The sequence below is a fragment of the Oreochromis aureus genome, linkage group 17 (assembly GCF_013358895.1).
Source record: "Oreochromis aureus strain Israel breed Guangdong linkage group 17, ZZ_aureus, whole genome shotgun sequence".
In the NCBI taxonomy this organism is placed as follows: domain Eukaryota; kingdom Metazoa; phylum Chordata; class Actinopteri; order Cichliformes; family Cichlidae; genus Oreochromis; species Oreochromis aureus.
Window position 1 is genome coordinate 18,112,161 of NC_052958.1, and position 26,073 is coordinate 18,138,233.

A 26,073-nucleotide genomic window follows, 5' to 3' on the forward strand; every position below is an offset into this window, starting at 1 on the left:
ACAGTGAACATGTGTGCGGCCTGACGCTCTCTCCTTACCTGCCTAATAATAGTGTTTTCTTTTCTTGCTGCTGCTGGAGGTTTGCAATGACAAACATAAACACACACACACAGCGGCTGAATGCACTCCTCTGTTGATCTCAGGTGGTGCAGAAATAGATAAACTATTTTTACAGATCCTACTGAGATTAGTCATGAAGCCATTTAAAGCTCAGCCGGAGCTGCAGAAGCTGAAAGGTGCAAACTTCACCCTTACTCCTCTCTCACCTCCCCCTTTCCACACCCAGCTTGCAGTTTCATTATACTCTAACACTTTGTATACAAATAATTATTTATTTTTACTTGCTTTCCACCCCAAAGGCAGCAGACACTGAGAAGTGAAAGCCTGAATTTCACACAACAATAAGTGCATAATTAACCTTGCGGGAGGAGATCCTCAAAACACACCCCTCCTCCTCCCTCATGCCACTACATATCTCAGCACCAACCCCCTCCTACCCTCTCTCTTTCTCTCCCTCAGAGGCCCAGCTGGCTGAAGTCTCCAAGCAACTATCTAGCTTTTAAAAAAAAGAAGAAGCAAAAACAAATATGAAATGTGATATTTGCATCCACTCGTCTCTGTAAACAAACCGGCCTCTGTGCACAGGGCTCATTTAAAAGCTTTACTTTGGCTAATCAATGTTATATTTAAGGAAGAGAGACGGTTTCTGCATTTTCAGCAGCAATCGCAGCAGTGCAACAGATTCTAATCAGAGTTAATGGGAGCAAATTACGCGCGATTCCCCCTCCTGTCCTATCCACTCATTATGCACTGGCATGGAGATGTGCAGCCCTCAAATCACACGACAATTCAACTTCCAGTTTAACCGATGGGCTCTCCAAACAGGCCATAATGACCACAGCGAACGGGCACATGTGAAGTGGCACGCAGTGTAATTTGAGTGTTTATTGAGAGACGTATTGCTGTCGTGTTTGGCCGGCCAGTTTCAGGCGCCATATTGTTAACATTTTTATTGCCCTATTCATGGCAGTGGAGGGGATATTAAAGCAATTTGTGTAAATATGAATTACCTTAGCGGTAAGCAGTAAGAGCCCCACAGGAGCCGGACACGTACAGTAAAGATATGTCCGTGAGCGTGTGTGTGTTTGTAACTGTGTGCTTCAGTTTTGCTGTAAACTGCTTTTAACACTGTGCTCTAATTCATGAAAAACCACCTAGTCTCAGAGTGCTTATGGAAATGAAGTCTAATCATGCAGAAGGCAAATAAACACAAATTAGCTTTTCTATAATCTATAAGAGAAACACACACAGACACACACGCGCAACTGTTGTAAACTTATGCAAATCTGGAGGTTACAGCAGGGAGCCGTGGTGAAGTATCTGACTTCAGCCGCCTTGTTTTACATGAATTTTACTCCAGCTGGATTTCAGTATAAGGTTGATGGAGTTTGTCAGACATCACAAGATTAGTCATTTATTTCAAGTTAATATGAACCGTGAGAGATGTTTTACTGGTGTGTTTTATAAATTCTTTCCAGTCGTACGACATCAAATGATAGCACTTTTTTTCCCCTGCCAAGCCCAGCCCATTAAAAATCACTGCCTCCACACCCGTTTCAACGTGCCGGGGAAAAAACAAAAAAAAACACCGTTTCATATTTTATTATCATTTCTATAACTGTAAGATAACCTGCAGAACTTAAAGCTGTTTTGAGTATGTGTGATTTAATGTAAAGAATTTGTATTTGTTGCTTTTTGTCTGCTCCTCCTGCACTTTTCCTCCATTCTGCTTCGCTTTTAATTTTCCTTTTTGATTGTTTAAGGAGAAAGCTTAAATCAAATCACATCCATACCTAGTGCACTTTGTATGGCGCTTCTAATCTCGTTTTTACTTATCTGGATAAAAGAGTTAGTGGAAAGAAAACCTCAGTAACTGTTTTCCTCGTGAATCTGTTCTTTAAAAGCAAAAAATAAATAAACAAAAATAAAAATATTCAGTTGTAAAAAGTACATTTTTAGGTGTTGAGCTCACAGTGAAGCCAAACAAACCAACTGTAAACCATCATCTTCAACTTTCAGAAACTGAAATTTACTATTTGTTACCATTTTGTAAGGTTGTATAGACAAACTGATGATTCGAAAACTTAAAAAGGATCTGTTTTGTTAATCGGTACAATAAACTCGCTTGTACAATAAACTATTTTGGGATCTGTAATTAAAGCAAAGTACTTTTGAGTGTTAGCAAAGCAAAGCAAACCCAATCAGTCAGCTGTCCTTTGCATTTTTCTCCCCACAATGCAATTGTAAGCCTGAATGCAGCCTCTTACAACACGACAATACAACTGACACAAAGACACACAGACAGCGAGGAAAACAGGTCTATCTCAGAGCGTCATCTCCAGCCGGCTCAGGCAGGAAGCAGTGTGGTGAATTCAATATGCAAATGATCTCCATCAGGATTTGTTCAGCGAGCAGCTACCTTCCCACATGACTAAACTTGTGACGTACAAGGCTTTTTACGTGAATGGATAAATGTATACTCACATGCACTCACACAGAATTACATACATGCACATGAGACACTGAGTTCACAGCAGCAGCTCGGCTGCCTGAACAAGCCTCGTTTTCTCACTCTGACCCCAAAGCTTCAAAAAGAGTGAAACTTTCACATGTGTCTATTGTGGTCTCAATTATACTGTTACTGTCTTCATGCACTAATTTGTCGGCTCACCTGCAGACGTGACAGAAAACAAGCTCTACATTCACCTGTCAAAACTTTGCTTCCGTTTCTCTTGTGATATCCTGCTTTTAAAACTAGCACGAGCCTTTTAATTGGAGCAAAATTTCCAAATGAAATGTGTTTGTTTGTAATTTAGCACGACGCAGCTAATTATAAGCTGATTTTCCAACAGCGGGAGCAGAAGTAGGACATTACAGGCGAGGTGGAAAGAAACAGTTCACCCCTCTTACACTGTCTTTGGGATGACTTTTTAATTTCTAGAAATAAGCAAATTATGGGAGAGAAGTGCTCGCAGCGCTGCACGCTCGTTCGCTGTTCTTGCAAAAAAAAAACCAAAAACCAAGATGCTGATTAAAACAGGCGCTGATTTTAGGAGCTCATTAGTTAGCAAAGGAGCATTTCAAGTGAAGTGACTGAGTATGTGTGCAAGTTTCATGACTGAATAAGCAAGTTTGACAAGGGATTAAGGTGTGTTTGTTAGATGTGGTTTGTCCAAGCAAATCAAATATGCAAATGAATCGGTATTCAGGTTTTTCACAACCTGGAAACAAACGAAGGTGAAACAGTTTTCTGAGGGAGTCCTGAATTGTAGAAGTGAGCCTCATGTGGAAAATTTTACAAACGACTGTGCTCCTGCTTAATGTAGGCCAGCAGCACCAGTCAGGCAATCAGGAGGAGTCATTGTGAAACTCTGAAGAGAGCAGAGCAGAAAAAGGAAAATCAAAGCCACATTTTAAATCTCCTCTTAAAGCTTTTTACGTAAAAGCCTTCCCCTGTGCTTGAACTGTTTTCTGTAATAATGAAACCTTCAAAATGTGCAAATTTAACAGTCTCCTGATATTATCACTATTTCAGAGATCTGAAGTATAATTTCTGCTTCCGTAAGGACTGCTTCACCCGAACAGATATCTGCCTGTGTCATACTATTTGGACGTAACACGAGATATCTGTGCTATAAAAGTTAATTGAGAACATAAAGTGGCTTTTACATGCTCTTCATTCTAAATACAAGCAGTATCCATGCATTCAGGCACCTCTGAAGACGAATGGAAACATTTTACTTCTAGTTTTATTTATGTAAACGGGCGAACTAACCCTTTAAGGCAGTGGGTTTCCAAATGAGGTCCGTAACCCATAGCCAAGGGCAAATAAACCAAATAATCTGCAAATGTGCTGTGATATTAAAAAGTCCATATCATACATATCTACCAGTGCCTGCAAACAAAGCCACATTATTGTGTGCTTTACTCCCACCCACTTTATCTTTGTGCAAACAGAAGCTCTGATATGACTGCGACACATCATGTCACATGCGTATATAGGCTGAAAAGATATAAAATACATACAGTTCCAGTGGCATCTATAAGTACAAATACTATGTAAGCATATGCTTAACCTGTGTCAGGATTATGGGGTGATTCCTGGAAAACCTGAAAAAACCCCGTTATTTAAAGGGCAGCACTAAGCCACTACAGTGTTACTTAAGAAGAGTGTGCAAAACCATGAAAGGCTTCCAAACTACTATTACAGATCCTGCAGAGAGACCGTTCTGTTCCATGCTTCAATATGCACAGTTTTAAGAAGAATAATGAGTCTGAGTGCACGCTGAGCATTTGTTTGTCTTTTCAGAAGGACATGAACACAAGCTTGACGTTTCTAAATATAAAACCTGCAGTTAACCTGAGAGGTTAATGCACAAGACATGCATTACTCATTACTTAAACCACAGCCTGCAGCCTATCTGCATCGGAGAGCGAACAAGTTTAAAAAAAAAAACACTTTGAAAACTGTAAAGAATAAAAATGTCGCGAAAGATTTTTCAAAGAGCGGTCCTCCACTGAGCTCTAATTAATGTATGTGTCATAATAAGCCAACTGACTTCAAACTATCTGAACTATGACAGCAAACCAAAGTGAGCACCTTGCATCAGTGTAAGCAGTTTGGAAAATGGATAATACACACAACAAAATGCAATCCACAAGCAAGAGAGCAAAGAATAAAAGAAGATCAAAAGCCAAAAGTTAAACCAAGGATAAATGATAAAAACAACTTGCTTATCAATTTAAAACAGAGCCATGCAAGACTCAACAATACAACACAGCATGACTCAACAGTTAAAAACAAAACAAAAAATACCCTAAGATTAAAAAAAGTTCAGAAAGCAGCGTGGCTACACTTCACTGAGCAACCTAAGAGCTTTTTTCTCTCTTTTACAAGGTCTACTGTCTTTATTTTAAAAACTACTGTTCCTGGGTCTATATACACACACATGGCTTGATCCTTTTAGCAGCCATCCTGTAACAAGTAATAACAACATTTCTCACAAATAAAGACCTGATGTATAAAAAGCTAATGATATATAAGACTTGATATATATTTTATGACAACTTCCAACCAAATCACAAGCAGAGAAAAAGGCTTCGTCCTCATAGCCTTACTCTCGCCCACGCACTTGCATCCATAAAAAGAAAAAAGTAAACACTGAGAAAACAAAGAAAAAGGTGGGGAAGCAGTGCTACACCACGCCTAAATGCAAGTTCTGAAATTATCCAGTGCATCTGACTTTTTTACGTTTTACTTCCAAGGCTATATGCTGTATATAGACCCATTTCTGTAATATACTTACATATCTATATTATTGCTAATATATATTGTAATATATCTATATCACGGCTAAAGCACTTCTGAATGGATGCAAAGTGCATTTCGTTGCCCTGTACCTGTGCATGTGCAATGACAATAAAGTTGAATTCTATTCTATTCTATTCTATTCTATTCTATATGCATCCTATCTGGAAAGTCTCAACATGCAACGAGAGCAACTTCCTAATGCAGATAAAGATACCTTTAAAACTGCATTGTGGTCTATTTTTGATCAAACTTGCTCATCATAAGAAAAAAAAACACCATAAGATCAGCACTTCAAACTATTGCCTCAAAAAGTTCCCATAGAACTGGTGACACGTATTGATCATATCTGGCAGACACAGCAGTCCTTTAACCTCTGATCTCTCTTCACACATGCACTAGTGACCTTTTTCTAACTCATTGTTTGTTTGTAGCACGCTGGTGGAGACGGCCTCTTTATCAAAGCATCACACTTCTCACTGAGCGGCTTCGTTTCTGCACTAGTTATCATAAGAGCACAGGCACAAACAGCAGTGTGTGTGTGTGTGTGTGTGTGACTGTTATCACTCTGCTAAGACACACTCACTCAACATTCAGCTAGAAAGGAGTCACATGCAAGAAGAGGCAAGACATGACAACAGGGCTGTGAGGTCACGCCCTGTACAGAGGTGAAAAGAGGAAGAGGAGGAGGAAGAGGAGGAGGGGAGGCACACTGTACATGCAGCTCTGAGGCCTAAGCCTGACCCAGTGTTGATTTCATGTTAGCCACTAGTGAGCCAGGCAGGTGAGTTAGTCAGAGGCTCTGTTAGAGCTGCTTACCTTTTCTTAGGTAAATGTTATCTGAGAAATAAAAACAAACAAAAAAGGAAACAAATAAAACAGGTAACTGTAACACAGGTGAAAGTAGTCAAAAATACACACTTGGCTCTCATACTAGCTTACTAAGAATACATACACTCACACACACACACAAAATGTGCATACTATGATGCAAATCCTTGAAATGAAGCAACAAAGAACTCGTAGGGGTCACACATTGACACTATGTTGCAGAAGTCTCTTTGGGGAATATAACACTGACTCCATTACATGATATACGACTCAGTTTGCATCATTTAACATGCAGTGGTGTCAGCCATCCATCATTATTAGAATATATATACACACACACACACACACACACACACACACACACACAAACACACACATATTTATACATGTATAAGCTTTCTGACAGGCAGACAGAGAGCTAGTTAATATCAGTGGTTAGTTATATTATAATTGGAACTGAAGTTTTAGTGCAAAACACATTTTTTATTAACATCTGCAAATACTTTCATCAATTTATGATAAAGCAAGCATGATGGATAGAAAATGTGAAATTATTTTAAACCCACAGAATTCAAAAGGTAACCCTGCTCAGTTAGAGATGTTTGCATGGCTCTTTCTTTCCTTCTTTCTTTCTTTTTGTCTTTCCTGACCTCACTTTTTTTGTCTCTTATGCATTTAAGCTCTGCCTCCGGCAAGGTGCTGGCTTTTGGGATGTGCCTGTATCTCCCTCTGGAAATCTGTGCCACACGTGGTTATTCATAATAACCTGCCTGTGCATAGGAAGGATGTCCACAGCTAGCAGACTACACCATCAAACACTGCTGCCATTAGCTGAAATACCAGCTGGTAAAACAGGTTTATCTTCTTTTCATCTTATTAATGCACTACTCCATTGATGTAGAAAATGAGCAGTTGCATTCTGGCTATGTGTGACATATAACCACATGACTGAAGAAATGTGCAACTGCTAATTGTTAGCCACACCAAGCAACCTAATCTGATATTTTGTGTGTGTGATATGTGGCGTAAAGTTGGACACACTTCAGCGACATCTAAGACACGTGCACATTACTTGTATGAAGAGTGTCTAATCTGAACTATGACACTGTGCTCAGTTTCGATTGTTTACCTACTTTTAGACTAGTCTGTTGCTCTAATCTTTTCATCCTGCTTTACGCATTATCTATTTATTTATTTATGTATTCTGGAAGGAGGTCAGGGTGGATGGTTGGGAACACACAGCTCAGACAACCTGATTTAGAGACCAGAGTTTGGCATGGTACCATAAGCAAATGACACAATGATTATGAATTTAGCCAAAAAGTATTTAAAAACACAATAATTTTTCTTTTCCCCAATGAATGATGAAACAATAATTATTTTAATTTACAAAAAACCCCCCAACAACCTGAAAGTAAAAAAATGTTGCAAAACTGTTCAGTAAAACCATTTCTTTGATATGTTCCTGCAGATTATGCAAATATAAGTTGAATGTGCTAGCCTGCTTTGAAAGTGATTTTAAAACAATCATAAAATGGAGCAACCATGGCTCACAATTCCTTCAAATCATTTGCAATTCAAAAAAAAGGAAGCTAAAACTGTAAATTTACAACACGCATGCTTCACATCAGATTGATTTCTTAAGACTGAAAAGTTTTAACTGAACGACAGAAAAGTTTTTCCAAATCTTCTGATATTTTGCTTAATTTATTTTTCATTTTAAATTCGTAATCTTTTATGTAAACTTTGGAAAAGAAAACAATTTATATTTATATGTCAGCTTGGATTTTGGGAAATTGTGATGGCTGTTTTTTTTTGGAAACAGTGCTTTCAAATACCTGGGGAAAGCATGTCACTGATTGATAGCAGAACAATCAGTACTTGCAGATGCTTTCACCTACGTCATTCTGCAACTTAAACCACAAAAACACAGATTTGATCTGTTTTTCTTTTGAGTGATTATCCCCTGAGATGCGAATGTGAATCATCACCTTGTGGAAACAGACATTGTATAATCACTTTCCACAAGAACAAAGTTTCTGATTGAAAAGGACACATGGAGTCGCTGTGAGGGCAAGGACACTAGAGTCAAGTGAAAATGTATCCAGGTCATCTCCACAACGACTGAGGCGCATCTATCCATCAGGAGGGAAAGTGTCGAGAAAAAATAAATGGTCTGAACAAGCCTGGGAGGATGAGTCATCTATCTGAGGGGGAGCTGCATGTGGAAAAATATCTCAGCTGTGAAAGCTTTGACAAAGTTGTGTTATGGTGAAAGGGACAAGATTTCCTAAGAAGTTAAGGATTTATTGTTTGGGAAAGGCTGAATTGAAGTGCAAAAGTGGAGAAAAAAAAATGCTCCTTTTGTACAACAGGTAACCTGCTTTCGTTTAACACCTGGCTGAGGTGAATGGGATGGATGTGATGGGATGGGTGTGATGCTTCAGTTAGATAAATGGCAGTTGAGCAGCCATTACAAAAAAAAAAAAATCTTTCAGGAGACCTGTCCTTCCACTCAGTTTACTTAAAGCATTCTTTGAAAAGTAAATATGGGAGGTGTTCATGTTAACCTGCGTGTGTGTGTGTGTGTGTGTGTGGGTGCATTAACGTCACAACTACAACTGTCAATTTTCACACCAAATATAGCATCCTCTTCTCAGGACAGAAAGAAAACAAACTCACTGCACTGAAGCAAAAGGTAAATAATTTGAATAAAACTATTATTTTAAAAGAGCAAATTAGTTTACATTAACGTTGTATACGGTATATACAGATTTGACAACCAACATGTAGTTAACCCTTGTTTATAGTAATTATGTGTCTATTTTTACAAGCACTGCTCAGATTATTGTAAACTAAAAAAATGCTGAAGAGAGGAAAAGCAAATGAGCTGCAGTGAATGAGCCACAGTACTTTTTGCTTGGCATTGTTTGTTACCCTGTAACACGGGCTGCCCGTTAGAGACAATTGTACGAGCAGGTTTTTCTTTGCTGGCATTTCAGTGATAGAAAGGTGTAGACGCTCAGAGATTCCCAGATAACACAGAGGGACATGGTTTCAACGGTTGGAAAAGATGACACGTTCTGGAGAAAACTGAACAAAATTTCCATTTCCACTCCTATACCAGCGCTGATTTTGACACCTTTTGATCAGAAAAAGGTTTTTTTATCAGTTTCCATGAGCAATGACCAAAGCATCAACATTAATTTGTGGCTTATCTGCCCCTAGCTCACATCGCTCTGTCACTAATAGTTTCCTCCCAAAGTACCGGCTAGACAAACTGACTTCACTAGATAAAACTGCCTTTCTTCTAGCTGCTGTTAGCTGACACTAGCCTACCTCTTCAAATACTCAATCCAGAGCAGTTTTATTTCTTGTGCAGAGTTTGTTTTGGAGGGGAGGGTGCACAACGCAATGGATTTTTAATGGGAATGTGTTTTCAGTTTTTTAAAGGTGAAACACTACAAACCTTTTAGATCCTTTCGACTATATTTCAGTTTGTTTTCAAAAGCTAGTTTTGAATTAGAAATGAACTGATTTTTATTCTTACAAAGCAGCATAATCTGTCATGGTACCAGAGATGTAAGTATTATAAGCTGATTTTCTAACAGAAGTGAGTAAAACTTGTGTAAATTTCATCAATGCTGCGTATTTCAGTAACCTTTGACCAGGATTTTGTTTCTTCACAGTGGTGCAGGAGGACCCTTTATGATACAGAGATCTGAATGTGTGCGTGGCGCATGGGTGCATCAAAGTAATCCTTCCTACCTTCAGGGGGCATGAGGGTCTTGTTGTTTTGTGCACACCAGCCAACTGGGTGCAGCTCAGCTGTCATGACATCACACCAGAAGTCAGCCTTGCGGTCCTCGCCGTAGCCACTGAAGCGCAGGAGCAGCAGCTGGCCACATGTAGTGATGATGGTGGCCACCCAATAAGTGTCTGGGTTGCTCTTATTGGCCACTTCGAGCTTCATGCCAGGCTGGAAGCTGCTCTGAAGGCTGATCTCCACCTATAGAGGGAAACAACAGGACATTCAAGTTATAATCTTTTTTTTTTTTGAAGACGTTTGTCTTAGTGTTTTTCCTTAAAAAATTGAAGTTAACACTGAAATTTGGGAGACCAACAGGGCTTGAACACAATCAGAGGATCACACAATTTGTAGACAAACCCAGGGTTATCATCACAATCACAACAAGAGAAAGAACTCAATTTGCCATTTATAAACTCTGGCTGTACAAATAAACTGTGTCTGACAGCTGAAATATTACAGGTCAACCATGAACCACACTTCAGTGTGCAGGTTTGTGGCCCCTTTGGATACTTTGGCTTTAAAATGAGGTTGATAAGCATGAAGTTTGTTTACATCCTGCTTGACCCCCCTGATCTTTACACTCTAGGTTGGTACTACATCCATAATAAACTATAAAAAAAAAGAATAAAAAGGAATAAACTAGGTAAATTCGACAAACAAACAAACAAAAAAAAGAGGAACAGTCTTTTTTTTGTGGAACTAAAGTAGCAACAGTAGGGGTGTATGACATAACCAAAATAATATTAATAATACTGTGTGGGGGATGAGTTCTGGTGCTGTTTCAAAACTCAGTATTCACTGTAGCAAGACGAGCGTTAAAGGGAACTCCACTTATTTTACACAGAAAGGTCAGCTTATGGGAAGCGCTTCACAGCCTGTGAAAACAGTTGCTTAGTGTCTTTCCTTGCTCTGCAGGAGGCCAAAGAAAACAACCCTTGATAATTTCATTAGGTCCGTCATGGCTCGAGCTTCAGACTAGTCAGACTAATGAAAGAAAAGTGTTACAAACAGAAAGCATGAAGATTCAAAGACAAGAGCATGCAGGAACACGTAAACACAAAGATGCTATCAGTTGTAGTGCAGGAATATTTGTTATGTGCAATCTGGTGTTTCTGGAATTTAACCTACATTAGATATTAAAGGTCAGGATATTTCTACCCATGCATTTTTTTAAAGATGCCATTTCCAGGCACTTTTTGTCATTGAATTGGAATTTTTTTTTAGTTTGTTGGCGGAGATGTCCTCATGCAAAACGATGATGGGAATTTTCTGACATTTGACTAAATAACCAACAATAACAGTCTGAGACTCCAGACTCCATATTCAGTGAGCTACTACAACCATACATAACATCTAGATCTCTGAAGTCTACTGATCAATGCTGTGCCTGGATCCAGGCTAAAGACAAAAGGTGACTGGGCGCTTGCATTGGACATAAGATCTGTGGACACTGTTAATATCTTTAAAAAGAAACTCAGGACCCATCAGTTCAGACTTCTCTTTATTTAGTTTTATAAATGTATACTATTTTAATTGTTGGATCTTGTTTTGTATTGGTATTTTTTGACAGCACTATATAAATAAACCTTACTTACTCCTGGGTTCATGTGAAAATGTGACATTTTCTTGTGAAGCTACTGCCAATTCCACCCCATTTCAGCCTATTTCACTTTGCTATGTATTCGTTAAATTATGATATGAATTTTTTGATCCACATCCAGATCTGGATTGACTCTAAGAGTTAATCATTTAAGTTTAACTAAGCCTCACCTCTGGAAAACATTTGGAGCAAATCTATTCATGACATTTTCAGTATTCCTGCTAACAAACCAATCACATCACCTCCTTGAAGGAAGTAATTAAACAACAGTGTGATATCTAATCTCACATGGCAATATTTTATCAATAGTGTATCACCTGATATTACATATTAACGGACAGGATCAAGTGCTGACAGTGCCTAAGAACTGCTTTACAGTGCTACTAACAGCATGTGAGATGGGTGTAGGTGAGATTTTAATATTCACCAAGCCAAATTACTTTCAGAAAAAGACTCTAAAACAATCCTTCGGGCTAAACAAAAGCCTCTCAGTTTGTCCTTGTGCAGAAAAAGCGATAAATCGGTATATAAAAGCAGCACAGAATAATGCATTTCCACCATAGCCACAAGCTGCTATACAATTCTCCAGAACATTACAAGCCCAGCAGGATGTTCACAATCAAAAAAATACCACACACACACACACACACACACACACACACACACACACACACACACACACACACACACACACACACACACACACTCAGAAGTGAATGGAAAAGCCAACATCTTAGAAATAAACACAATACAAATGGCCCCGTGACTTCCTGCTACAACAATGCAAACGTGCTGTATCACTCTGGCTGGCTTATGTAAGAGAGCTACGGGCAGCCTCAGCAGCAAACACTGACTGTGTGTTTGTGTGTGTGTTTGTGTGAAGGGATGTGTGTGCACAAGCCCAAGAGAAATCACTGTTTCAATTTGTCCAGGCAGAGAGAGAAATGAGGGCTGCACTTTACTGAATCACATTTTTCTGGGGAATTCATGGTCTGTTTCCCAGTGACTCAATCCATTTACCAACAGGGCAATTTAGGCTCCCAAGAAACCTCGGCCCCTCAAATCACCACAGACAGTTTGTCCAACATTGAGGCGCACTTGTAAAACTCACATATTTTAATCTTGGTTTTATTATACTCATCATTTAGTGACGTAAGAAAGTGAGACACTGAAACACATATTTTACTCCTCTGAAGCCCGTCCTGCCGGCAGCTGAGCGCTGTGAGTCTCATAAGAGCAGACAGCTGCTCCGCTGGACAAACACACGGTCATCTGAGGTGGATAAAGACTTCGCATCCAGGATCAGCTCTATTCGCCCATCTGGCCCGCTCCTGTGATGTAATGTATTAATGGAGGCAAAGCTGAGTAACTATTACTTATAGGGTGTCTTTTCTGGAGGACTGGTAGTAAAATTGTAATAAGTTTATCTTACATATTTTTAAATATATATTTATATTATTAACACTGTTAAGTCCCATTAATCAGTAGTGAAATCTAAGTCTGAAACTCACCCTCTGTTTAACAAGAAAAACAAAGACTTGTTGGTAAAATTATTAAGTGTTACATTTTTGGACGTTGATTTTAAATAACTAGGAAAGCTGTTAGAGCCAGCTATTGTAACTGGGATATGGGGTGTGGAGAGTGGGGGTGGTTTGTTACAATTTAATGTTGTCCTCTATTCATGTAGTGCCATCTGCAATAACACTAATCTCTCATTTGTGCAGTAGCACAGGCAGAGCAGTGGAGCTGCGTGTGTGCTGCACACAGCAGGAGGGAGACCCAGGGGACTTTGTTCCCACTTACTGCATGATGAGAAAGTAAACTATGTACATACAGACACCAGCAGTAGAGCACTAAGTTACAATTGACAAACAGTGCTGTGCAAAAATCCTGAGCCACCCCCACCTTTTTTTATATTTCGCTTTCAAACAGCCAGACTTTTATTTTGACATTTGCTACTTTTTCACTGATACTCAGTCCAGTCCTTGTACCTGAAAACTTTTGGAGAAATGCGTTTTTTTGTTTGTTAAACCGCTGAACACAGACCTGTGAATTATTGAAGCATAAAAAAGCGACACCTAACTCTAAGAATGAACCAGTGGACCCGTCTACACATGGGAAACTTATTTTAAATGATATCTTAAGGCACTTTGTTACTATAGCCTGTCACAAAAACACAAACTGTTTCAGTTTCTTTAACTAAATCCAAAAAAGCCAAATATGATAAATCTGACAAGCATAAAATAATAATTCTCCACCACCAAGGTGCATCCTAAAGAGGAATACATTAAAAACCTGGCATATATTCAGTATGGCGTGTCCCTAAAACATATTTGAGGAAACTGGACACGTGGTGAACTGGTTGGTGACCTCTGAGCAACTTCCTTTGGGGTGGCTCACAGAATTAAATACTAAAATGCCATAAAAGACACCAAGCCTCAATGTAAAATAAATAACATTAAACACAGTTTTCAGTTTCAGCGGCTTGAACATTCAGCTGGCCCACAAAGAGAAACCACTTCCCTACTAGTCTTTCTTCTGTGGTTTCTGTGAGCAGAAAGAAACAATTTCCACCTTCTAATGAACATATTTAAGCTGCTTCAGGTTTGCTCTGTCAGTCCATTTTTGGCATCACACTAGTTCTGCTGAGTTTAGCACTAGCCTCAGTAACAACATTTAGTGGGAATGGAGAGGTGTGAGATGGACACTAAACATCAGCGACAGCAGGTGAATTCGACATGTTATGCAGGCAACATAGTCGGTGATGGTCAACTCGAGGTCCGGCTTACCCCTCAGCTGCCCCTGACCGGGACAGCCCGAACCAACTTCAGTCTAGCAAATCAGAGCAAAGCAGAGCACAGTTGGCCTGTAGACTCACTACAAGAAAAGTACCTTTCTCTTTCACCTCTTAGCTTTCCAAAAATCTGTGGTCTGAGTAGCATCAGTCATGATTATATAGATTTCACTTTTAAACAAGTCCTAGGCTGTGGTACATTGTTTTGATATCTGATAATGCAGCTTTCTAGAGAACTTAAACTGTAACCCAGTTTGAGTTCACACAAAGATAATGATCTGGGCATCGTGCAGAGCAATCATATCTAGCATGCTCAGTATTTTGCCACCTTGCCACACAGCCTCTGGTGTGATTTTTGCACAAAAAATGCTGATTTTTAACATGCAGATGTTTTAGTGCCTACTCGAAACTGTTTTGTCTTCTTTAAACGTCTGCAGGCTAGCTGAGTAACTCACTGCACCAACTGAGAGTTTACCCCATAAAATATAACACAGTGAAACCTGACTCACTGAGCTTGAGCTTTATACTTGCAAGTTTCATGTTCTGATATTACTTTAACAACAGAATAACCTTCTTATTGTCACACTGAAGATTTCACACAGACTGCACATGTCTATCTGAGAGTTTTGCTGGAAGTAGGAACGAATAGTCTGCCATACATCATGCGTCTCAAAAAGATGGCATGTCTGGACACCACACAGAGCACAAGCTTTGTGAGCAAACTCCATGCAAATACATAATCAATATACATATATATTCCATGTTTGGAAATACTCTCTTTTATTTATTTATTCATTTATTTATTTATAAGTGCTACATGGCTCTGAAAGCTTATCCAAAAGTTGCTCATCAGTACAGCATAAACAAGGTCGATAGTAAAAAAAAAAGAAAGAGGCTGCTGAGCACTCTGTTTAGGATAAAATCATGTAATAAATTTATTTTTGCAGCAGTTCAGCAAACATAATAGACCGCATTGACTCCAAGTCTTCATCAGGATCTGACAAATACAAGTTTGTAGATTCCACAAAAAGGCCGAAAGCATCAATGAATTAAATCCTACTAAGAAGCTATTGTGTGTGCCTCTGAAGTCTCATACTGTATATCCTAATCCTGCGACACAGAGCTCCACTTTTGTCCAAAAACTATCACAAAAACACAACAATAAGCAACACTGTTGCACTGGTCGCACTGACTGGTATTCATTACGACAAACACACACAGTGCTGTTTGTTTTGACTAAAAATCATGCTGTCTTGCAGAAAACAGTCCTCAAAAAATTCACTCGGCCAGAAATGTGGTATTCCAAGACTATCAAGAAAGACATGTGAACACATTGTTGATAAGGAGAAAAATGCTACATGGGTGATACTTAGATAATGTCCTAATATCATTATAATGACTGCTTTCATTTGCCACACCTACTTCAGGGCAAGAAAACAGGAAAGACTGGGTATGATGATAACATTCAAATATATTCTCAGGAAAAGTGAATGAACAGCCGGTCCTTATTATGTTATTTATGTGCATCTATTGTCATGTTTTCTTTGGTACCTAATTAGGTACCTAAAATGGTAAAAAAAAAAAAATGCCAAAGGTCGCCCAACAACGTGTGCGTCACAAGGAAACAAAGACACTGAATCCTCTGTTGAGCGGCTTGAACACAGCACTGCCCTGTTTTGGTTCTCTCCAATGTGTTGTTAAAGGATCTCTGCATATGGCACTTATCTATGAGGCTGTATTTAAAGGATTAACATGTCAGGTGAAGTTTGTAGACAGTCACTCACATGCTTGAAGTTGGTGTGAGGGGCAGCGTCGGCCCCATTCTCCTCCAGGTACTCCTCCCAGTTAAACTCCACCTCTTCCTCCATCGAATCTGCATCTAAATGAACAAAAGTCAACTGTACATTAACCAATAATAATACAGATACTTAAAACAAGGATTTAGCTCCCAGCTGATTTTTGTTTTTATTGTTACTTATTGTCTCATTTGTGCCCAGGAAACAAGGAAATCTACCTAATAACAACTGGGGCTTTCAGCTCTTCATCACACTCCCTTTGAATATTTAGTCAGTTTAAAATTGTTGTTACACAACAAAAACACCAGGCACTGCCACTGGAAAATGTCATCTTATTTATTAATAGGCCTAAGCAGCTGTTGGCCCATATCTCAGTGCATCCCTAATGCAGGTAGCAATTAAACACAGAGCTGTAATTTCTTGTAAATGTAGCTAATTTTGCCTAAGCACAAAATCCACAGTAAACTATCTGGAGGCAGTTTGTGTGCACAGCGTGCTGCAGGTCGTCTTACATAATGTCATTAATGTTTCTCCTGAAGGTGATGGAAGCTGAGGCAGTCGAGGCATGCGTCAGGGTTTTTTTCCCCATCAGTATGTTTCTGTGTGAGTGAAGTGTGTGAAGGCTGTGTGTGTGTGTGTTTCAGTGTGTGCTGAATCTCTGGAGACTCCTCAGAGTGAAAACTGAGGGACTGAACCTGTTCTGTGTAATGAGAGGAGATGGTAGCGAGCTGCTGTTTTGATGGAGTTTGTTTCTAATAGACTGAAGTGTCTGCTCTCATTTTTCTCATGAATGGACATACGTGGCTTCCTCCCCTTAATGGTCATTTTTCACTTTGTATATTATTAAATTACGACATGTTTTTTTCCTTCTTGTTTCTGATCATCAGGCAAAATTCAGACAATTTCATATTACATAGAGACTGCCTGACAATGGAGAATAAACTGCTCAGAAAATGCTGCCATGGAGCTCCCTCCACATATGTTCTAGATTCACATTGCATACTAAATTCATGCTGTATATATGAGATCTGTCATAGACCACCGCAGTGGTTTCCAAGCTGTGTCCTGTGGCCCAACAGAGCACCTCGAGGTTAGTCCAGGTGTACCTTGGGTATTTGTGTCAACTTAACATTATTAGTGCAAATTTAAATTCATTATATTAGTTTAAAGAGTCCGACAGTAAGATGGGTGAGGTAAAAGAGATAGCTTTCTTGTGTGCAACACACAACTGCCAACTGAAATGGTTAAGCTATTAAAAGTGCCTGCATCTGAAAATACAATCAAAAGAGGAACTGACAACACTTCAGATGACAAACAGGCTATTTTCTGCAGATATGAACACGTGTGTGCCTTGTACTGTGTTTTTTTGGAACACCTTACACAAGAAACACAAAAAGAAGCAATTTAACACCAACATTAAGTTACACGATATGTCAGTGCATGTCGCCTCAGCTTCTCTCACTCTAATCTCTCACTTAAAGTTAAATGAGCTGAATTAAAGATATCATTATATTAGATTAGATTATATTAGACTGTTTGCACAGATCTGCTCCCACCTGCTTGTCTTAGTTTGCGTAATGCATCATATAAATTAGTGTCTATCACTCACTCAAATATGAAGTGAATATCAATGTGAAGTGTTTTTAGCAGCAGACTAAAATATATAGTAAAGCAAATCTCTGCATATTTACAAAACCCAGCTTTGAGTTAGTATTCTCTATGCAATTAAACACGTATTCTCCAATTTAAGAAAAATAAATGAAATAACAACTGGAAATAAAGCAAAATCATTTTACAACTCAGGTAGAAGAAGTGTTAAAAATGTCCCATCATGAACAAAAACTTCAATCTGCACCTTCGCTCAGGATTGCATCACTTAAAACACATCAAACTGGCCATTAGCTCATATTTTATGTTTTCTTTAGAAAGAGAAAGTAGTACTACAACTGCAAGTCCAGAATTTGACTGGGATACAGGCCAGTAACGTATCCTGACATGTTCATGTGCAATGACAAAACAGGCTGGAAAGCGGGCTTCCACATAACGGTATGGGCGTAGGTGTTATAACAGCCATCTTTGAATACACAGGAAAAAATACATGCTTCTCGTGACTAAACCATGAGGACAGGAGAATTCAGTTCAAGCAATAAACAGCCAGGGACATACCCTTACTGCTGACCTAAAGGACAAATCTACAGAGAGAATTAGAGCATGTCTTTGTGACACAGGTGAAAGAAGATGGCATTCCATGTTTCCCATCTTGTTAGTGAGATTCCTCAGATGCATTTTCATCTATGTCAACCGCACCAATCTGTTGATCTGATGAGGGCTGCAACATGAAACCACCCTGGCCACATTATGGTTAAAGAAAGCACTGCAGGGTCTTACCTGTGTTCACCTCTTCTTCTTTCCCATTGGTGGGATAGTGTGGCTTCACTGTAGTGAGGGCCAGTGGCTGCTCCTGAGTGTGAGACTGCATGCTGCCCGTTTGACTTCCTGCTGAGCATGAACCTTTAAACCTGAGATCTTTCAATTCTTCTTCACAGCATCTCTCGCCTTCCTCGACAGCTCTGCACCAGAAAAGATAAATTCAATCAAAGCTCTAATTTAATCAGATAATGTTCAATCTGCCCTCTGTCCAGAATAGTCCAAGATCCTTCCAGGAAACAGATGATTTTTTTTTCCTTTACTGCTCTTCACTTACAATAACACGAACAAATCGACACAGTTCACAAAACCTTTTGAGGTTTGCACAAATAAACAGCCAGTATTTTGATGAGAATTTCCTTGGAAATTGTGCACACTGTATTTCCATTTTCTTGAGAATAAACAAAAGAAGAAGTGGGTGGTTACCACAACCAGCAACAGTCAGTTTGTCTTAATGTGCTAAAAAGAAAAGAATGCCACGTTCAGAAACTTAACACAAGTCAGCTGATATTTCCAAAGCAGTAAAAAAGCACAGCAGTTTTCTGCATCATTAAAAATATCCTCTCCCTCCTCGCCTGCTTTTCCAATATCTTGCATGCTGTGTTCATTTTCATACCACAGCAAAACTGCATCAGATAACCAGTCAGAGTCAAACAAAGTAGAAAAACTGGAATAACATGACTAAGCAAACAAGTCGGCAAATAAGTGTGACCAGAAAATATGCATCCAGGCACCTGAGGCAAGAGGATAATACAGAAGTGCAGAATCATGTCACTGTAACTAAATATGGAAGACTAAAGAGGAAATTCTGCCTGACTGTAAATATGTATTTCTGACACATACTGAAGGAAGCGTAACTGTGTAACGCTAACGACCATAAACACGTTCCTTTTTATCATTAGCTAAGCTAATCTGTTAACTGAATGTTGTTTGAGAGAACTGTAATAAAAAAAAGTCTTGATATTAAGTTTTAACCTTTTCATTGTGGCTTTCTGTTATTATAAACACATACCTGCAGGAATCCTTCCCACTTACTATACTTCTTTTGTCCCTTTGGTTTGTAATCCTGCTAATAACCTTCAACCTAATGCAAATCTTAACAGGTAAAACATGCTTCTAGGTGTTGATTAGCAAACCAGCTTCACCCTCCGGATTAAAGGTTAGTTTCTTCCCCTCCTCACAAAACTAGAAAAACTCAAATGTAAATGTGACTGGGTTTGTTTTTACCTTTCCCAACCTGTTTTTATGTGGTATTGTTTTTCTTTTCAATTCTGTTTCTTTGTATTTAGCTAATCAGCTTGACTATTTCTCCATTTCCACATTGACTGATTAACTGTTTAGGTCAGAGGTGTCAAACGCCAGAATCGGCCAGGCGAAGACTCCAATCAGGCCAACTGGATAGCTTTGGAAAATGTGAAGGACAACATAAATTTTGGACCTTTAATTGTATTTTCACAATTTTTACAGCTTTTCCTATTGATAAAGACCTCCGTCATAAAATTCACAATACAAAATAATTAAGTTATAGATTTCTGTAATTTTACACATTTGCTTACAACTTAAGCGCAAAGAGTCATGCTGACAGATTTATTTCATTTTCTACAGCAGCCCTTTATCATGTCCAAAAACTGAGACAAACTGCTGAAATTGCACCTTTGATCTTATATTAAGACATCACATTGATTACATGTGTAGTTACACTTCTTTACACATAGACAGAAATGGAAGTTTTAACGTAACATAAGGCTGTATATGACCTGCAATGCAAAATGAGTTTGACACCCCTGGTTTAGGCTATAATTATTATTAAATCATGCAAAAATATAGTGAACATTTTCACAGAGTCCTCCCTCAAGTCCTTAATTGTCTCATTAGTCCACAACCCTCACAGCAGGTCCCTTCTCCGAGCAGTTCTCCCTTGTCTGCAATGATCTTCACAGCATCAAAATCATGCCAAGTTAATTTTCCCATTAATGTGGCTTTAACCAAGGAACCTGCACACATCCGGAGCTGCTGCACAGCTCCTGCCTACTGCCGATCATAACTAAGATAGGTGAACTGCAGAGACTTATTTCCTACAGGACTCAATAAAGGATGTCTTACCCTCTAATACAAAACAGAGAAAACAAGCAAATCCTCCAACCTAAAAAATACAATTCACTGATTATCACTCCTTGCAGTTCATCATTAAAGTTGTATAAATACACTTAAAAAAATGCCAGGACAGCATGTAGAAACCATGAGACTTGTGTTGTAATTTTAAGCGATAAAGCAAATCCTAAAGGAATAAAAACCAAAAGTCTTTCCAACAACTGGCATTATTCCATGAATAAAACAAAGAAAAACAATCAAAACAATCATCAGTTCATTATATTCACAACAACAGGCTATGTTTGTCACTTGCCTGGTGGTTGTTCTTGGTCATGCAGTCACATCACCAATGAATCACTCACCGACTTACACCCATTTTCATCAACCTGGCAATTAGAGCTGAGGCATGTTGCTGTCACACAGCGATCCTCAATCAAGATGAAAACAACTCCAAGCTCATGGGGTTGTTGCTCTCAACTTTGAAAATCAATATCCAAAAGAGCAAAAAATACTCCGCGATTAGGCACCCGACCTGATGTGCACCCACATGGGGAAAAAAGGAATCCAGCAATCCTCTGACGAAAACACACTGAAGTCCTGCTTCCGAAAAAAGAGAACAAAAGAAAGAGCCTTAAAATCCACAGGAAAGGAAAACACTTCTCCTCGTCCTCGCACGCCCGTTGGAGCTGCAAGTGTATGTAGAACTGTGAGGCTGCAGCACAAAGGCTGTGACAACCTCAACAACTAACTGCGTGCATGTGTGTGTGCCATCCCCCACCACAGAACACACACCCCCTTACGTCCCACAGTGGCTCCGGCGTGCATCCATTGCGTAAACAACACGCTGAGCTAATTTGGCTCACATGACGCTGCTGTTTGCTGCCCTTCTCCCCCACTCTCTGCCTAAGTGCACTACAATCTTCAGCACTGATACATCACTGTCGTCAGCAGCCTTCCACAGCACTCATTAAACTCATCAGAGTGCTCAAACAGTAGGAGGAGGATGAGCAGCTCTTAAAACTCTTGTTTCTTTTCCTTAAAATTCTCTTAAAATACTTGCAGTTTCACGTTCACTCTACATCTGCTTATTTCAACACCTCAGCAAAGCAATTTAGAGCCTTATGGTTTGTTATTTTAGAAATAGAAACAACGATCCACAATTTGCAGCTTTTTTCGATTTTATATCATCGTATATTGGATAGCTCTAAGATTTTTGAGCGGATTTGAGTTTGCAATGCATGACAATTGACTCCCAAAGTCATAAGCTCTCGTTTGAACTTTAAACTATCAGATTTTTACCAGTTTTAGTTCTGCCTAATCCAGAATTTCAAACACACTTCTTCGCCTGTTCACCCATCATAAGAAACACATATGTGAAATGGGTTTTTTTTTATCTCTCCAGTCTTTACTTCCACCGAAAAATGAGAGGAAGTTACAGCCATGAAACAATGAGTCAGTAACACTGGTGTTATTGAACTTCTTCTCAATACTGTGAGCTGCAATTCCATCAAATTTGTTTTAACAGAAATGAAGCACAACAAATCCTACATCCATCTGAGTCACTGTAGCACTAGGTTGCCTCAAACCTTTGAAAAATTGCACCATGTGTGCACAGCCCTGAATAGGCCGAGGAACAATGCATCTTTTTGAGCTGTTTTGGTGCTACACTGAAGCCCGCTTTCTCTGAACTGAAAGAAAGAGAGTAAGCCCTGTGGTTAAAGTGACTTTGAGCTTTAATTTGAGGGCTTTAACAACCACATGAGATGAAAAGTGGAGCGACTGCAGTCCTATCATTGTCCACCTGCAATTCCCAGAAACTGGAGGCAGAATGTTTTTGTTTTTTTTTAAAACGCACCAACCATTCCCCACACTAATTAGCTCAATACGTGATGAGAACACCCTCGAAACATTTAAGCCGAAAGTTTTATTTCCAGTATGCTGGAAGTCAAACAAAAAAAAACAGGAAATGTGTCATTGTTCAAATACTTTTGGCTTGCATTGCTCATTTCCCTAGAAGTCACTGCACATATTTATTATACTTGTAAACTCCTTGAATAGTCTCTGGAATAAAAGGTCACATATGCTCATTTTATCAAATTAATGAAGTACCTTGGGTTCTTGAGGAAATAAGGCTCACATTTATGTGCTTAAAGGTGTTTTACAAAAAGTTTTCACAAGACACAGGCTTTAAAATTAATTTCTATGCGTGTAAAGTTTGGAAACAGGAAAACTGAACCTCCCCTATTCTCCTACATAAAATTAAATATTGCAATTAACCACTGGAAGTCGGCTTAAACAAAATTTTCTACACTGACAACTCCATAGAAGCGCAAGCTGAGCTTTTCCTTAAATTGATCCCTCACTGGATAAACAAGTTTTCCAAACCCCGAGGGACGGGAAAAAAAATCCACAGCCGTTTGTTCTGACTCAGTGTCAACAGTTCCCCTCAGCGTTCATCTAAAAAACAAACTAAATTTTTGAAGCAGTTTTTTTCTGGGAGTTTTGCGTTTGTGCTTGATGAAGCCTGCTGACCTGTAGCCTCCTGGAGGAAACAGCCCAGATTGGTCACCAGGGGATTAAACTGGTCTGAGAGTGTTTAATCTCAGACGCAGGACATTTGTGCCCCAATTGTCTCGGATTGAGAATAGGTTTTTTTAAATTGATTAGCCCCTGATGGGGCGCTTGGGCATCCACGTGCTGTCCTCTTGCCTTTCTCTAAACCCATCCATGCCAAAGATTTAATAGGGGATTTAGGAGATTAACTACCACTGCATGGGCTTGGGTTTTATTGCATTACTCCGTATTAGGTTCTCTTCTTTTAGAGCTATCCGAGAGTTGTTTCCTCTTGGCAACAGGATGTCTTCATATAACAATTTGTCCTCTGTTTCTAACTCTTAATTCCTGCTGTTTTTAACATAGATGTGCACACAATGCATCCAGTGTGCTTTATTCCCCAATTAGAACCGCCTGTGATCACTCACTGAAAACATAAGCATGAAATGAGGACGGGCAAACAAGCATCTGCCCCTCAGGACCACAAATAAATAAATAAATAAATAAAAGAGAGAGGAAACAAGGGGTGAAACTCCCACATCCCAGAGCGTTCTTACAACTTCCACAAAACACACTTGCATAACATGGATAGCCTGCAGATCCAAGGCTTTTGGAAAGCAGGAGGAGAAGACGATATTTGCCTACCTCCTCCCCTTATTCAAATAAGGGGGGAGAGTAAGTGTGACGCCAGCAGAAAGAAAGAAAGAAGAACAGAAAGGACTGGACTCTTTCTATCTTTGCTTCTCTTATCTGTGCAGAATATGTGATTGCCTCTTCTCCTGAAACATTCACGAGTGGATTAGCATACAATGCCTGATCAAAAAAAAAGCCACATGATAAATGGCTGTTGGATGGCACTTGTAAAATAAATGAATAAATAAAAAGCCAAACCACGAAAAATGATAATCAGCTTGACTCGTATTGGTCTATCCCATGGAGAAAATGGATCATCTATGTTTAACATTTATGACCATCTTCGTATTTTCTCCTTTAAAAGTGCTCGTTTTAGGCGTTTTCCCTTTATCCGCACGCCTGCGCTCACGCATTCCCACTCGCAGCGTCGTGGAAAAAAATCTTTGGAGCCACAAGAAGTCTGAAAGCATGATTTATTCATACCGAACCTCTATCTGGTGCTCCGTTACGCGCAGTCTTTATTGTTTCTGCTCATTATGGTGACGAATTTAATCAGGAGGTGGAATCCTCTGGAATATTGCAAAGCCACTAAAAAAAGAAAGAAATTGATTTTTGCGAAGCACCTCGCAAAGAAAAAGAGAAATAATTAAATAAATACGCATGTGGTTTTACCCAATTATCTGCTTAATCACTCAGAAAAAAAAAAAAAGAAATCCCCGCAGAGAAAACAACACACAGCGAAAGAAATTTTTCTCGCCCGACTGTGCCAACATCAACATATTAATCTAAGATTGCAGGGGGGGAAGGCGGGATCAAAATCACCCTGTTGGTTTTATAAGGAAAAACAGTGTTAATATGACACACGGCGATCTAGAAGCATCGAATGAGCCACAGCATTTTTGATAAAAGTGAAAGAGGAAACGTTAAGTGCACATAAGGAAGATGAGGCTGTGAGGGGTGTAGCCGACCAGCAGGCTGGCTGGCACTCCGGTCATGTACTTTGCACACTCAAAACTGCAGCGGAAAAAAACTCCCACGGAGTTGCCAAATGCACACTTTGAATTTAATTGATTAAACCTCGTCCATGTCCACCAAAAGAAACCGAACCGGACGCGTTATCTGCCGTCGTTTTATTTTTTCCTCGTTCAAAGATTTTAAGGCGCAGTTTTCCCCCTACGATCACCATAACCCGCCATGTTGAAAGTGGTTTGACATTTTGGCAGTGTCCGGTATTTTCCGAAGGCTTTTACGCATCTAAAGGTGACGGGAAAAAAATCCCACATGACTCATCTATATGAGAATGACGGCAATAAGTCATTTCTGGCGTTAATCTTTAAAATCAACTTCGTGCTCACGCCAAACAAAATTGCGTCGCGGCCATATAAAACACAGCATTAAAGAAACACATCAAATAACACACGAGCCGCCACTCACTCCTATTTTCCCCACGAATTGTTATAAATTGTGTTGTTTTCAAAGCAGTAAATGGCAGAACACATGCTAACAGGCAAAAAAAATAACAAGGCAATAAACGATATTACCGAGAGTGCCACGAGACAACGTCCTCTCCGCCGGTGAAAGCTGTTAATTACAGCGCGTGCGAGACACTTTGAGCAACTTGGGCTCGTGAACGAAAGCTCGCGACTATATTATCTCGTTTCTACAGAAACCGTCTCTGGAGCACTTCGCTGTTTCAAAGCGGAGGAGGAGGAAAAAAATAACTCTGCCTGTGTTTATTTCGCCGATACAACCCCCCCAAAAAACCATAAAACCTCCCCCGTCCCCAGGACCGCCGGAGCCGTCACCTGTCTTACCTGTCCAAGTTTTTTTTTGTTGCCTCTCCTTCTCGTGACCCCCTCTGCCTTTTCTCTCTCTCTCTCTCTCTCCCTCTCTCTCTCGTTCCCGTGAGCTACGCAAGCGACGTCTTTCAGCTGCTGCTGCCCCCCCTCCTGTTCCAATATGGCATCCCCCATCTGCGCATGTCCAAAAAAACATCTACAAATACTTTCAAGCCAACTCTTTCATTGACCTTTCAGCACAGTAGCAAAAACATATTTCTACAGGCTTTTGTAAATATGGAGCCGAGGTTAAGTGAGACACCCACAGCCCCCAAAACTGAAAGCTGTATTCTACTCAGCCGAGCAGATACAATGAAGCCAATATCTAATA

General features: G+C 39.5%; 1 protein-coding gene across 4 annotated transcripts in view; it reads right to left on the reverse strand.

Moving 5' to 3' along the window:
* sfmbt2 (Scm like with four mbt domains 2) overlaps positions 1 to 25,845 on the reverse strand; it is a 58,016-nt gene extending 32,171 nt beyond the window's left edge. Inside the window, exons 1-5 of one of the 4 annotated variants that reach the window (XM_039601374.1) lie at positions 25,719 to 25,845; positions 18,589 to 18,770; positions 16,189 to 16,283; positions 9,968 to 10,208; positions 6,188 to 6,208 (exon numbers count right to left, since the gene is read on the reverse strand). In XM_039601374.1, the coding sequence (XP_039457308.1) occupies positions 6,188 to 6,208; positions 9,968 to 10,208; positions 16,189 to 16,283; positions 18,589 to 18,679 (448 nt within the window). In that variant the 5' untranslated portion in view covers positions 18,680 to 18,770; positions 25,719 to 25,845. Of the gene's footprint in view, positions 1 to 6,187; positions 6,209 to 9,967; positions 10,209 to 16,188; positions 16,284 to 18,588; positions 18,771 to 21,031; positions 21,445 to 25,445; positions 25,537 to 25,718 lie in introns of those variants that run through there. The other 3 variants (XM_031746349.2, XM_039601375.1, XM_039601376.1) reach the window with 3 other exon arrangements.
* Between the last annotated feature and the right edge of the window lie 228 nt (positions 25,846 to 26,073).